General features: G+C 35.8%; 1 protein-coding gene across 2 annotated transcripts in view; it reads right to left on the reverse strand.

The window, feature by feature from the left end:
- Positions 1-558: 558 nt before the first annotated feature.
- Positions 559-16,553, reverse strand: part of LOC140159026 (thyrostimulin alpha-2 subunit-like) — a 183,465-nt gene continuing 167,470 nt past the window's right edge. For both annotated transcript variants that reach the window (XM_072182386.1, XM_072182467.1), the window contains exons 3-4: positions 10,114-10,292; positions 559-5,982 (exon numbers count right to left, since the gene is read on the reverse strand). In XM_072182386.1, coding sequence (XP_072038487.1) covers positions 5,890-5,982; positions 10,114-10,292 — 272 coding nt within the window. In that variant the 3' untranslated portion in view covers positions 559-5,889. The remainder of the gene's footprint in view (positions 5,983-10,113; positions 10,293-16,553) is intronic.

Here is a 16,553-nt window from a genome sequence, read left to right on the forward strand (position 1 = left end):
AAAATGCACGTTGCAAACTACGACGCGTACACGCAAAGAAAAGGGCAAAGAACAATGGAAATAATTTGCGCGTATACTGCCGGGCAATGACGTCACATGTCAAATGGTCCATATTTTACACTTCACGCAATGAATGCAAGCAAGGGTAAGATTTGTTCTGTGTTTCACAATGGGCTATTCCAGTTGAAATCCATACATCCCCTGGCCCATTCCATGTCAACTCCAGGGATGTGCACCGCAGCACCTCTTCAATTTTTTTCTTTTTCTGTGTGGTCGTAGATATTGATGAGAAAGTAAAATCCTGAACATTTGAGCTTCATACTCCATTTCGTTTTCCCGTGGCATCAATTTGAAATTTAGGGGGGTCAGCGTAAAAATGTGTCGCAACGCGAAAGACGACGTTTGGAGGTCCATAAATGTATAAAGGGAACCCTTTAAAACTTTGAAAAGTATGTATCAACACGACTTTCGTCCGATACCATCAGACATCATCACTGTACGTGACTGCTTCAGATCAATTGGTCACGTGACAGACGGTGATCGATTCATGTTATAATTAAAGACCGAATTAAAAGACTAGTTTGCGTATGACGTCCTGTCAACCAGACCAAAAATGCTGTAATGCGCAGGTCAGCAACCAATCACGCCGCGCCTTTGCCCTGACGTCAGATGCAAACTAGTCTTTTTAATTCGGTCTTCAATTATAGTGCTGGTCACAAAGCGTACTAGCAGTGGCGTAACTAGGGTTGGTAGCGCCCGGGGCAAGAAACAAAATTGGCGCCCCCTCCCCAATTTTTGAAATTCGGGACAAATAAGGCCTACAATTAATTAATTTTGGTTACTAGAAGTTGAATATCGGTCTTAAAATGTTCTTTTAAAACAATTGCGCGCGGAGCGCGCGAAATTTTGGACAATTATTAAGGCCTACCACTAACTAATATCGGTCTTAAAATGTTCTTTTAATTGATTTTGTGCTGAAATGCGCGCGAAGCGCGAGAAAATGTTGACTTTTATTGCTTGGAGGGGCGCAGAATTGGTCAATTTGGCGCCCCCCTAACGGGTAGCGCCCGGGGCATGTTGCCCCCCCCTGCCCCCCTAGTTACGCCACTGCGTACTAGTCCTCCTCCCCTGTTCAAATCGGCCTGAATCAGTCACTTGATGGTACCTGATGGTATCGGACGAAAAGTTCCAGTATTTGGTTTAATTTTGTACTTTTGTTTTACGGTTGCCTTTAAACTTTAAATCCCCATCCACATGGTTATAAATTTGTTATTGTTTTTTGACCATAAATTAAACGCAAAAAATTCACATCAAAGTCATCTCGCTGCAGCAAGTTACATACTCCGTTGTTTCGTGATTTTCTATATAGTAAACCAGACAACCTGCTTATTGACCACTGTTTTATTGACACATAAAGTTAAAGAAAAAATAGAGAGTACAAAATCTTTTGTCTGTCCTTGTTTATTAGTTAACATGTCCATAGTCCAACAATCCCATATCACACCTCACATAGACTACATTTGAAGGCCGCTGCCGATCGAAATATCTAATTTCAACTGGAATAGCCCAAATGAATCGTTTATTAACTTAGAAATCAAAATATTTGATTTAAAACCCCAGGAAAAATCTGTAGCTAAAACCAAGCGATAAAAGACAATCGCTAGGACGTTAATGTGACCAAGTTTTGTTGATTGAAATAAGCGTACTTTTCCCACTTCAGATTCACTTGTTACCTGTAACATGTTGCATTATGGTACTTTTCAATGTTTGAGTAATTTCATACCACATAAATGTAAATTATTCACCATCAGGTAGAAACTGCAGCGAACTATATTGTTTGTGGAAATGTAGAGATGTGGAGATTCAATCTACTTTATCAGGTAATAAACGCCCTCTGTTGTTTTGATACACATTCTTATATACGGCACATGCGCTGAAAGTTATTTGTAACGTCATTCGAGTCAGAAAAGCACTCATTTATTTTCGCATACATCACATTTGAAAAAAATATTAACAACCGTCTGTTTACGCTTTTCTCTCTTTAATTACGCAACCTCTATTATTATTTACTACACTACCTACTACTAATACTACTATCATTACTCTCGCGGTGAAATGAAACAAGTATAAACGTGTAGTGCTTGTTACTACATTATTTTACTGAACATCTATTGCACAGTAATTTGAACCACGCATGGCACAAATTTGTTTCCTCTGATAAATATTTAAACCAACGACAATAAATGGCTTAATTCAAATAGATACTTAAATTCCATAAACACATCTTCCTGTTAGGATTTTGAGTCACCACTGACGTATTACCCGCTTGCTTCCGTTTTTTTAACACTATGTCGCCAGGAGCAAAAATATCGATTACTTGATTACTATTACTCGGTGTCCATTAAATGAACATGTTTTTTTAATGAAAAGCAAACTTTCCATATTTTAAAAAGGTTTTAAATAGCACTTGAGTGGGTGAGGCGTGGTAAACAACTACCCAATTAAAATCGAGTAGAATTTAGCAACCGAAAAATTGTGATAAATATACGGTCCACAACTTTTAAAATTCCCCCTAATACTTTTTAGAATAAGTCAAAAAATATTTTACAAAATGTAAAAATGTAAAAAGATGTATAGCCCTATCAGCCTATCGGCCTGAGATTGGAATTCCAGTTTCCTTTCTCACGAAGTAAGGGCTAAGAGTAAAATTGTACAATTGTGTTTGGGAGTGGCCTTCTCTCTTTTCTCTTTTTCCTAGCTATTTTCTTCCATTTCTTGCTTTGTTTATCAAAGCTATCTAGGCCAACATGCATATATTAGCCTACACTGGCTATCCAGGCTTGTGCATTTGTATGAGCTTGGAACGGTCCATGGTTTTCCATGGATTAGCATGTGTTCCTCACGGACCAACCTGGGTAAACAATATGTTTTACACATGTGGACCAATTTATAGCGTCACACGTCATTGCGTTCTGTCACAATGGTTAATTGTGTAAGAAAAGAGACCCGTTTTAAAAGTTGCACCTGAGCCCATAGCAGTCAGGTTCTCGTTAATAAACACATAAATATACCTAGCCTACTATGGAATTAGATGCAACTTTAAACACTGTTTAAAACGATATCCTTTTTTACATAACGAATCATTATGACTGAACGCAATGACGCGCAACGCTATAATCTGGTTCATGTGTAATACGGCTACCCATACCATTTTACAGGTTTGCATTTTGTCAAATATTTTTCGATTTATTTTAAAAAGTAGGCTATTTAGGGGGAACTTATAAGTTGTGGACCCTATATTTGGTATTACATTACATGCATATACATTTATTCATTATCCAGTTATTTGTTTATTATATTTATTTATTTGTTTATTTATTTATTTATTTATCTATTTGTGTACTTGGAGAAATATGTTCCTGCAGAGTACTCGATGCATTAAAGCAGAGCTAATAATTCGCGTAGAACTTGTGGAACGAAAGTTGTAACTCTGAGTTTCACGCTCATGCGATCATCAGACAACTCTGACAACAAGTTCTACTCGTATCTATTTGTTTATTTATTTATTTATTCAGATATAAATTTTAAAGAAGGTGATATAGGCACTGCTTTACACAAAGGGCCTCCGAAAAACATCTAGTTGAACTAAATACACAATAATCATTTCCTCATGAACTTGCTGAGATACAATATCGGTTGAGGAACAGTAGAATAACTGGAACAAATATTTGCGTTTGCATAACACGACGTTCGTCCGATACCATAAGTGACTGATTCAGGTCACGTGAGAGTTTCAATTTAATTTAACCCCATTGGTCAAAAAGCAGTTTTCATTATCAATTGGACCAATCAGCAACATTGTTAGAAAAATTTCACCACGCAAAAAAATTGGGGTGAATTATTTGCAAAACTCCATTCTGATTGGTGATTAAAATGACATGTTAGATCGGCAGGTGGTGCTCAGGGGTTAATGCTGGTCCGTGCGTGCGAGAGTTGAAAGCGTAATCCTCCTCTCCTGTTTCGATCGACCTGAATCAGTCACTTGATGATGTCCAATGGTATCGAACGAAACTTCGGTTAACGAAACGTAAGTTGCAGTATTTAATATTGTACTTTGCTCTACCAGCTGGATTATTAATCTACACCAAAATAACTCAAGCAAGTAGAAAATCGCATCCTAAAACAACATTCACATTTAATTTGTACAATAGTCAGTGGACTTTGGTTGTATATATAAATGCGCATATATAAATGCGCACGTGACCAGATGGCCAGTGCCATGTTCGTGTTACCTCACTGTCAATCACTGAAATTGCGACCACAGTTCCAGGTGGTGGCCGCATTGCATTCTCTAAATTCAGTAAATTTTCATCGTCAACCGTGTAATTGAATGGGATTATTTTGAAATTTTAAAACGCTTGAAATATCACAAACAAATAGGCATATGTTGATAAATAATATAAATACAAGCTAAAACCGTTGGGGTTCGATAATGAACCCAACAAAATTAACCGACTATATTGGAAAATGCCATACGGCCGGGCGGTTTCACAAGTTGCCGGCTCGATCATGTCATCCGCCGCCTGCACAGTTCTGACCTTAAAGCCAATCATGTCCCCTTTCATACTTTCATGCCGTTGCGACAAGAGGCATGACTTATCAGCCATTCACAAGTCTTGATTGTGTCTGTTTGTCTACAATGCGCGTGTGTCACGCCGCTCGACGGCAAGCAGCATGATAGTATGAAACCAGCACTACGTCATAGATATGGCCAATTGGCACGCCCATTTAGCACGGAAATTATGAAATATAAGTTTGTAAATCAGCTATATCTAGCTTTTCCGTAGTTGATTTTTTTTCCGTGATGGAAAACGTTAATAAAGAGTTTATCTTTCGGGTCAAGTTATTTTACCCTTTGCAATCAATGCCACTATTTTGCAAAAGCAATTTTCCTTGCGACCTGTAATTTTCCCCTATACTTTTGCACGGGGAGTTTATGTACATCCGGGTACCTTATATCGTTTAATACGGTATGGCGACTTGTAGATGTCACGTGCGCATTTATATATGCGCATTTATATATACAACCGAAGTCCACTGATAGTTGTGTTGTGTGTTAACCTCTAATTGATCAATTAGCATAAATAACTCTTTTTAATAATAATAACGCATGTTTTCTATGAAATATTCCAATATGTTAAGAGTCATATTTGCCTTCGTAGTGGCATCTTCTAGCATACATCCCTTTTGTCTCTTGACACGAAAACAAAGTTTTCCAATTTATATCGAGGGTCAGTTTACTATATTAGTAAACTTTGAAGCAAACTGGCAAGGGTGGTGGAAATTGTGGATCATCAGCATTTGACGGATTTATGAGTATGCCTTTGAAACTTTACATCCACATCTATAAGGTAGCTAGATTTTAGCTTCAACACAAAACCACCATGGTTCACGAGTCGCACCATCTACCAGCGAGGCAGCGACCCCATCCGATTTAAATTCTATTTCGGATTTGCTCAAGTACAAGGTCCATCATATTTACTGTTTTCAAATAAAAACGAAAGAGTAGAATAATTCACACCATACATTATATTGCAACGATTCAAAAGTTGCTTCCAGTCGTCTCGCTGTAGCAAACAAGGCAGTAGGTTTATATACTTCACATTCAAAAACCATTGAATCAAACGAAAGAAAATATAAATTTCCACTGTTTAAGCTCATCTAAGAGCGCCGACCTGTCTCTTACTTCTTACCTATATAGCAAACCAGGCAACCTGTTAATTTACCACTGTTTCATTGACATGAAGTTAAAGGAAAAAATAGAGAGTACAAAATCTTTTGTCTGTCCTTATTTACTAGTTTACATGTCCAAAGTCCGACAATCCCATATCACACCTCACATAGACTACATTCACAGGCCGCCGCTGATCGGTAAGTCACTAATCTCTCTTCATTATTTTCACATCGTAGCCAAACATTTACCTGAAAAAGAAAGAGAAAAAGGAAGACAAACAAATGGAATATTTAGTAGTGTTTAAAATACTGGGTCGTATCATGTTGTCATTAAGTCAAAATAATTGAATGTTTTGTCCTGCTTATTGATTTCTCTTTCTGCATACAAAGAGAATTAGCACCCACATATGGATACAAATCAGGAGGATCTATCTCTCAACTCAATAACAAAAAAGGGTGTTTTACATATTCTTGGGCAACAAAAAATGGAAATTGCCAAGTTCAAATACGAAATCAGAAAACATACAAGGATTTTAAAAGGCCCATTGATTAGCTTCATTAAAATACTAACGACTGCAAAGAGTTTTAATGGATAGTCAAACTTTGCCCTTACTTAGTTGTTTTTGTCAGCAAATTAAGTACCGTTGTGGTTTTAATGAAAACAATATAAACAGACAGTTATTTAAAATCCATTAAGATTTGCAATAATATCCCAGGGTATTCCGTTTTACTACAACTAAGTGTCCGATGAGATCATGCATAATTCAACCGACTGAACATCAATGTTGTTTAAAATCAGTTTGTAATTGTTACTTTTTTGTTAGTCATTAAAGACGTCGTTTAAGCTTTTAAACGGTGTTCGTGTAGGGTAGTTGGTGGATGGGGTAGGTGTGGTTGTTAAGGGGTGAGGTGCGTGGTTGGTGAACTGTGTACGCTTTAGCACATCTGACATAATTGAATATATATTTATTGTATAAAATAAATTACATTAAGCATATGAATTTCGTTTGTTATTTCAATGGGCATTTGGTCAAATTTCTCAATTTTGATCATGATGATAGTCGCGACCTAGAAATGTTGCTTTTCATAATGTAGACGTTTTTGCAAGGCCTCGTGGGAAAAATTTAAATATATTTATACTTATCTGATCAATCATTTAGATTAAAGTGTTTTTTTGAGAACTCAATTTGACTCGTTCAAATGGATGCAATTCATGATAAATGTTTACAAGCTATATTTGATTTTGAGAGGTCAAATGTATAATGAATTTTAAGATTTAGCCAGATAAGTTCAGGTACAACAACAACCATGATAATAATAATAATAATAATAATAATAATAATAATAATAATAATAATAATAATAATAATAATAATAATAATAATAATAATAATAAAATTAGGGTTTAAGCTTGTTTGAACGAAAACAATTTCCCTAATGTACAATATATTATCAAACCTGAACATCTGTCAAAATAATTGTAATCACTTAACCTAACGCAACAAACAAATCTCGCATCACCGGGTGATGTTACCAATACTGGATAGAAAGAGATCAATTTTAAACTCACTGAAACTTAAACCGCGTCATAACAGATTAACCGAACGAGGACAACTGTATAAATCTTACAAAGATATAGGTTGAGTGTCATCCAAGTCAAACAAATTAGTATCTTACTTAAGTATTGCATAATTCAATCAATCTCGTTTATTGGTAATGGTAAAGCATAAAAGCATGGTGAAGTGGCAGTGTGGATTCATTTAAATTGGCACTGTCATAACAGTGGAACTAATTCAAGTAATACCGGCTACTTAATAGTAGAATATGTAAACACACCAAACATTATGTAAAGCATTTCATGATGTGTACAAACATAGAATATAGAATATGAGTGGTAAAATATGCAACAATACACGGGGTACTGTTCAGCATCTCATGTTTAGAATCATGCAGGAGTGTTCTCTTTTCCTCTGGAGGACAGTATCTCATTGACGCTCTCTGTTAGTCAACGTTACATTAAGGTTATTAATTATTTTAAACTGTTGTGATTTGGTAGTTCACAGCGTTGCAAAAACTGCATTGCTCAATTCATAGCGAGCGTGTAGAAGAATTAAAATATCACAGATATACTTTTATAGGTGCTGCAGTTCTTGAGTTACGTTGTAAAAAGGGCTGAAACAACAACACTTTTGTAAAAACGTACATAACTCATTAACAACAATAAATTAAGCAAGTTTGCAAAGTATACGATTTGTAGAATTAACTTTTGCAAAACATCAAGGTGTTAATTTTTAATAATATATCGATCTAGATAATGAAAATCGATTTTTAGGTTGCTTCGACCAACAATACCTCGTCTACCCTTAAGGTTACGGATTGCTTTAAAAACACAAACAAACAAAACATAACAAATGTGACGGGCTGTCGATAATTTAGGTTACATATTGGTTTCTTTCCTGCGGGACTATTATTATATTTGAACTCAATTAGTTACAAGTCTTCACGGTTGTTTGATGTGATCATTTATTAATATTTCTAACAAAACATTTGATTCAGTTATAGACTTGGACAATAGCAACAGCTATATCACTAATATACACATATATTTTTAGCTATTTTAACATACATTTTCGTTATTTGTTGTTTGTTTTAATCTATCTACTTCTTAAAATTATTCATCATTTTCTGCTTTTTTGTGGTAACTTTTATTCCATAAATTATACATTTGTGTGCAAAATGAATTTTGAATTAGCCAAATATTATGAGTTATTCCTAGCATTTAATGATCATTTTGTTTGGAAATTTCCTTGTCGTTTGTTAGTTTTTTTTCTGATGTTCTAATACGATTCTACAAGTGTCTACCCCTTGTAATGATGCAAACAAGATTTCAGATAAATAGCGCTATCATTTTTCAACTATTAACTTAAAAATGACAACAGTTTTACATGCTATCAAACAGCCTTGTCCTCATTATGTTCCGGCCTCGGCCCTGACGGGCTTGCGGCTTTGATGTTGTTTTGGACTGGGGCCCAATATCATCAAAAACATGGAGGCTACAAGTACAGAAACTCCAATAGTGAGGACTTACAACTAATAGAGTTCCAATATAATAATAGCCTCGCAGAGCAAGAACGCAATGCGTAACCTTAAGTTAGGCAAAGCCCGACACTTCTCTTTTTCTTTGTACTCTTTTTCTTCTTTTCTTAATTTGCATAATTCTTCAGACCCTCTATCATGGGCTAATTTATAGTTTACGCTGTAATCGCTATAGAGGCCGTCAGCCTTTCGCCATCTTGTGGGTACAAATGATCTGCGTGTTCATGCATCGGACGCTACGCGTAGGGCGCAGCTTGCCACGCAGCTGTTATCACGCGTTGATGCGGCGATTTTGTTGTTCACGCATGCAGATCGAATGACCAGCGCAGCGTGTACCCACAAGATGGCGGCATATGACGTCACGCTGACGGCCTCTATTGTTTTTGAGCGCTAATTGTTTTTACGGCCGATACTTTCCCAGCCTTCCTTATACATCATTATGACATTCTGCTTATGAAAGTTCATCTGTGTTGGCATAAATCATGATTTTGATTTAAACTTTTCAAATATGTTCTCAATGAAATATACATGAGATACTGTCCTCCATAGGAAGAGAGGGTAACCTAGCATGATTATGAACATAAGATGCTGAACAGTATCCCATGTATCTTTAAATGTTCTGCTACTCAATTGGGTGGAATATCTTTTTATAGTTTCTACAATCTTATAAATACATAAATACATCGTTACCGAGGTCGGAGCATATTGGCTACGTAGAACGTGGTTACGATTTAACCACACTTGTGGTTAACACAGTTACCAAACGTGGTTAATTTTAACCACTCATCTTACTTAACAATGTTGTTTAATGCGGGGTTTTCTTGGTTTGGAGGCAAATTGTGGTTAAAATGATTGTTTTCCAACCACCTACTATACTAATCAGACAGCATTATACATAATCTGCACTTCCTGCTTTACGTCTGGCCCGGTACCACGTTTTACGAGTCAATTATGTAGCGAACCACGATAACCAAGTATTTTTAAGAGTATACGGATTAAACAACTTTGGATGATGTGCTCCGCAGATGATAGAATACATAAGATGCCATTACAATGACGTACGTGACTAGTCATGAAGTACCCAACCTAGCACCTTTAAAAAGTGAGCAACGAAATGAAGTTCTTCATGTCTTTATTATGCCCGTGATGCTCACCGAGTACTTCTTAACGGATTATAGTGACTGACGGCATTGTAATAAACATGGGATGCTGGTTATTCTGCCCTCTAGAGTGCAGCACCCCTTGTAAACAATGAGTTAAGGAAAGGAAAGTTTCTATACTCACATCATGTGTTTCTTGTATTGAGCAACAATTTCCGGTAGTTGTGAGTATTTGACTTCCTTCGCTTTCCAATAATCTAGCTAATGATGAAGGATATGAATAGGATAAACAGAAACCTCTGCAGGCGTTCATTGGTACTTCTTCCATGTGACACCCGGGAACCCGAACTTCTTTTGTGTAACCTGGAGAATGTAAAAATAAAATACAAGTTTATAATAACGGTAAACAACACATATCATGTTTTCAATACAGTAATCAATCTTCAAGTGCTAAATTAGTACAACGATATCTTAGAAACCGACTCTGCAATAAGGACACTTTTGTTTATGTAACCTGGAAAATAAAACGTTTTAAGTATCGTAAATATTAATCTTCGCGAGTTTCTTTGTATTATGCGAAGAACTACGAAGGTGGGTTGTACCACCCCCAATATAACACTTCAACAGCGTGCCCTATGATTAGTTTCGCACTTTTAAACATATAAGCCGTCTAAAAGGTTTTAGTAATAGGAAACTTTTTTCCTAAAAGCATCATGTCTAACTGACATCGTCTAAAATTTTCTTCGATTCCTTTTCACCAATGAAGGCCACAAATGTATCTACCTTCCTTTTACGCACGACCAACTAATCACGCGCTGTCTGAGTTGATCGTTATTTCTACTTCTTTCTCTTTTTCCATATCTCGTCGGCAGAATGCAAGACTTACGTACAGTGGCGTAGATTTCTTTTTGATAAGGGGGGATGGGGTTGGAAATTTTTCTTGAAGTATAGTGAATTCCGATACCGTTTGGCGTCATAATAAGTTTATGGTACAAATGCGCGCGAAGCGCACGAAAAATTTTGCCATTTTGAAGCTAAACTGTTGAAATATGGTGCAAAATGGGATAAATTCGCGCGAAGCGTGAAAAACTTTGCACTTTTGGGGCTAAAATGGCCAAATATGAGATTAATTTGGTCAGAAACCCACATACAGGCGTCAACATTGGGGGGTGGGGGTGATTGTATGGACCATCCCCCTGGCAAAATATTGGGGGATTTATCCCTCCATCCCCATGGGTCTACGCCTATGCTTACGTAAATGCATTTTTTCTCCATTTTACAGGAGAAGAATTTTTGTATTTTTTAGTAATCGTTTTTATTCATAAACATTTGACATAAAATGTGAATAACTTTTAAGTTATTAAAATAACTGTAATGTGTGAAATAAAATATTGTTGATAAAAAAATAAAATAAACAAGATATTACCATATAGTATGTTCATTCGGTGATATAAGGGTGAATGCAACACTTTATTAAGAAACAAATTATACAATGCAACACTAACGTAAGTGCAGACCTATGTAAGGGCAGACCTATTCATTACTGGTTTATAATTGATAAATAGTGATTAAATGTGTAAATGATCATCAAATAAATAAAATAAGATCAATTTTCTATTACTTTCAAAATGTTTAATGACTATGAAAATATAAAAATAGAATATCAGCAGCCTGCAAATCCCCCAGTGTCGCCTTCCAACATTTCAGATGCAGTAACTAAAGTGGTTCTTACGTTATTGTTGCATTCCAGCATTTCTGATGCAGTTGACACAAACGTCATTTGTCCCACTTAATAGTTAAAATTCTTAATTAAATATTGACAGATGTAGATTTTATCTTAAAATGTGCCGAAAACCAAAATTTCGCAAAAAATGTCACTTACGTCAGTAAATTGCTTCTACTGTATAATGTTGACATTTGACAAATTATGCACAATATGGGCCTCCTCGTATACTTAAGCACACCAAACAATATTGATAATCATCAGCAAGACGTTCATTTAAAAGTTATTTATTTATATATACGCACAATGCCGTCAACAAAAGAAACAATAGAAACAATTAAATATTTATTGACTATATACGGTATCTGGTCAATGACGTTCATGTGTATGCGTCAAGACTTGTCACATAAATACAAGAAAGTTGTTAATACAAAGTAATAACAAAACTCTTAAGCCTTTTTGCATTCTTGTATTAAGCGTCGATTGTTATCAAGTCTCAGCTATAAGACTCGTATTGTTGTTTTTATCTTTTGACATTCATAGAAAGATAACATGGTTATTTATCGCGATTTATATGAACCCAATTGATCCATTATCTGGATTGAAATGGTCAATTATGAAACTAGGCCACTTATGGTTTTCTCAGAAAATAATGTAAAGATGAAATTGTAAAGCAAGGAAATAAAAGAAAAAAATATTAAAAATTTAAGTCAGACGTTTGTTGTTCTGATTATACCTCCCGTAGAGGAAAATTATTAGGCTTCTAAATGAGTTTAGTTGCAATCAAATTGGTGATCTAGAAGCAAAGATATGGTCAATTGTGTAAAGTAGTCGCAAATCCATTTTGACCACTTTTGTGTCTGAATAGGATTGAATTGTTAACTTCATTATTTATTTTAAGTACATGAATAAAAACATATACACAAAAAAAGCTTTTGTGTTTCTTTGGTGATCTGAGATGTGTGATGCACACACACAGCTAATGAAAGTTAATGTACAAATCCTTACCAACGTGATATACTTGAATATGGCGAAAGTCGTCCAGCTCATTTCTGCACGATGTAAGCAAATGAGCATAACTTTTCATCCAAAACGAGTAAAGAACCCAACTAAACATGGTACGTATTTCAATGTATGAAACATTTACGCCATTTGTCTATTTTTTACATGTAATTTTGTTATGTTTTTGTTTTTTTACCAATGTTGAGTTAACTACTTATGTTATAGCGAGAAGCCTATAAAACCCACTGATTGTTAAATTCACGGTCGTAAAAGCCTATCCCACAATTTAGTGAGAAGCCTTTTTAATACCGTTATGCTTACCATAAAAACTTTAAAAAGAAAAGTTTCACTTACTGACAAAATTGACGTTGAGGATGCACCATTGTGGCTTCGCTATGAACAGCCCAGGCTAGGGGATTCGATAGATTGTACTTTACAAGCAACAAAACTAAGCGGTAATTTAAATTTTGTCTTTTTAAACTAAAGAAGATAGTAAAATAAAATAAAAGTTAAACAGGCCTTAGTAAATATTTGACATCAAAGAATAAATAACAAATATGAATAAAAAGAAAATTTGTATAGCTAAATATTATATTTATTGCATAATTACTCTAACGTATACACTCTGTCTTTTAAATCTGATTGCTAATTAAGTAGTTTCAGTTGATTGCTCTTCTTCGTTAAGTTGTTTCTTCTATTTATCTAAACATGAGTCGGGAATTATGCATTCATTCTTTCACTTTGTCTACATGTCAGAGGGAACGAGTGCTTGTCACCGATTATTCGATTAGATCAAAACCATAACAAGATGTTGTTTTGTGAGAAAATACACCTCTCTGGTGTTTACTTTCTTCGTATTTGTTTTTTCTTTTCTTTACTTTTCTAAAATCAGGCGCATATGGCATTGATTGTTTCATTTTACAAAATGATGGATGGAATGAGAAGTTATTATTGTTAAAGATTATTCGATCATATACAAATCAAGGGTTGAGAGCCAGAAAGCCTCAACTCACAATCACCTGCTCCCACAAAATGAGCATAAAATCGCCAGGGCACTATAGAAGATAAAGTTCATTAATCATGATAACATTCAATAGAAAATAAAAGACATTGTGGAGGAAATATTGATTTTTGAAGACCAAAGCAAGGAGCTAACTTTATGCTCATTTTGGCTCATTTTGTGAGAGCTGGTCATAGTGATTTTTGAAGACCAAAGCAAGGAGCTAACTTTATGCTCATTTTGTGAGAGCTGGTCATAGTGAGGTACGGCTTTCTGGTTCTGAACCCTCGAAATATAAACAAGATGATTGGGTTTATTTGAGAGAAAAAAATGTTCTTATTAAAAATATAAATGCAAAATTGCAATTATATTTCATCTGATTTTTGATGGTAAATATATAAGGGGAAAAGTAACAATCGCGTGTATGGAAGATGTGGAAAAAACATTTTTATCAATATATGAAAAGCCCGAAGAGACTCAAACTTCTCTAGCAATATTGATATATTGAATTTAATAAAGAAAGGAAACCATATCGAAAATTGTAGATAATATACACCTAAATTTGCTGAGATTACTCTGGGGGAAAATATTACGATTCTTTCATATGTTTTACAATAAAATTTAGCTTACACGATCTTATTGAATTCGGATTCAAAATGGGAATTATACAACGATCAACGTTCATATAGGCTAACTGTTTTGCTTCAGAGACGATAGAAACCTATAAAACAGTTTCAATTTAGATGTTGGACCAGTGTCTAGTCGTAGTTGGACCGTATACAGTTACTTTAAAGATGTGAAGCCCAAAATATTGGAAAATACGATACCTGTCAACTTATATATTGTCACTTTGTCACTTATCTTTGGCACAGCTAAGTGAGTGTACAATTTGAAACATGAGAAGAAAGTGACGGAAGTAATGGTCCTGCAGAATTCGTTTTGACATTGCGGGATGAAGGCCGGTGTACAGCACACGGCCCCGAAAATTGTTGAGGCGTTGAGAGGTTTTTAGTTGAATTGTCACATAAAATGAGGGGATAACTACACTTTCACTGCATACACATCTTGCACAACTTTACGTAGGTAGATTACACCGGTCATCGTCAATAACAATATCTGGTGACACAGATACATCTCCCATCCCTTCGACATCAAAAGAAACATGTTTACTACCTTTTCAATGGATTAAAGGTAGAAAGATGAAAAGGCAGTATCTAACTATATGGATCTAAAAAGAGCAATTTTCTCGCTCATTACACAAATATTAATACACAAGTGCGCCAGAAATCCCAAGTCAAGCTTCTCTTTCGATGTTCACTGATGGAGAGAGAGACCTTCAATACGCAGAATTCGGAAGGCTATTTGGTATCAATACTGCTTGGCAGACAACAAATTCGAGTTCAGCATACCCCGGCAATTTAACAAAAATAAGCTGGTTGCCAAACTTTACGCAAACTTGCCGGTCGGAACGCGATTTGTCCAAAATAGAACCATACTATGTACGTTGATGAAAATTTTAAGTTGGTTATTAAGGTCCGACACATTTATTCATATAGTGCTCTTTTACGCATCCCGTATCTTTGTGAAATTAAGATTGAAAGGTGCCAACACCACTAAAAACCCAAGTCTTCACACGTTTGAGTTATATTCGGCACGTGCAAAAGGTTATTTCAAAAAGATGTCTAGACAATTCCTGATTCGATTATTTGCTTGAATGACTGACCATTATTATTTTGAGAGGAACAAGAAACAATAAAGAAAACATAGGGAAAGGTATGGAAAAATACAGGTTGTATCAAAATTACTATTCTTGACACATGAGATTCACATACCTTACTGAACATTTTCCTCAGGACTGTTGTTGATAAATAAATGAAGAGATTTCATACTTCTAGTCCAATAAAACAGTACTCACTGTGGACGTTTCGAAGTCTTGCAGACTTCTTTTTCAAAACTGATGTTGTTGTGATGATCTTCTGTTTACCGCTGATGATACAGGTTGCTTAGCAACGCGGTTGCCAGTTGTTTTTCCAAGAAGATCGTCAAATGAGTGAGTAAGATTGTAAATCTCGTCGCACATCACGAGAGTTCGCGAGAACACTTTGAGAAGTCAAAATGTCGGCAAATGCGGAAGTTACAAATTCTGAAGGAGAAGAAGGTAAACAACGACAAGACACGTCTTCCTGCGACATCGGAACTCGACCTGTCCGGGACGCAGTTAAAGAAATGGGTGGTAAACTTATCGAAGTACAGTCTGAGTAAGTCGGAAACCAGTGTTTTGGCCAAAGGATTGAATTTCGCCGTGTCTCCAACCAATGTATGTGCGGAAGATTTCGTGTTAGCCACGGAACTCGCGTGTAGGAACCTGCCGAATTCGGAAGCTGTGCAACTGAGAGGTAAGATAGACAGTATGCCAAGTTCGTCAAAAACCCCAAAGTCAAACGTTAACCAGGATGAAAGACAGGCAATTAAAGACCTCAAGAAAGTTGAGTCGATCATTATATTATCCTCCCTGCAGACAAGGGTAAGGCTACGGTGGTTCTTGATAAAAAGGATTATGAGGAGAAGGTTAACACCATGTTGGGAGATGAAAAAACGTACGAGACTCTTTCCACTGACCCCACTCCAAAATATAAAAGAAAACTGGTTGGCATTCTTTCAAGACTTGTGAATGAGGAAAAGATCCCTAAGGAAAAGTACAAAAAATTGTATCCAACTGCAGAAAATGTACCAAGACTTTATTGCACGCCGAAAATCCATAAACCCAATGTACCACTGAGACCCATAGTTGATTATACTGCCACCATTGGCTACGAAACTTCTAGATGGTTAGCCGACATTTTGTCTATTATGGTCGGAAACTCCACCCATCATGTGGTAAATTCAAAACAACTTGCTG

The sequence above is a fragment of the Amphiura filiformis genome, chromosome 1 (genome assembly GCF_039555335.1).
Source record: "Amphiura filiformis chromosome 1, Afil_fr2py, whole genome shotgun sequence".
NCBI lineage: Eukaryota > Metazoa > Echinodermata > Ophiuroidea > Amphilepidida > Amphiuridae > Amphiura > Amphiura filiformis.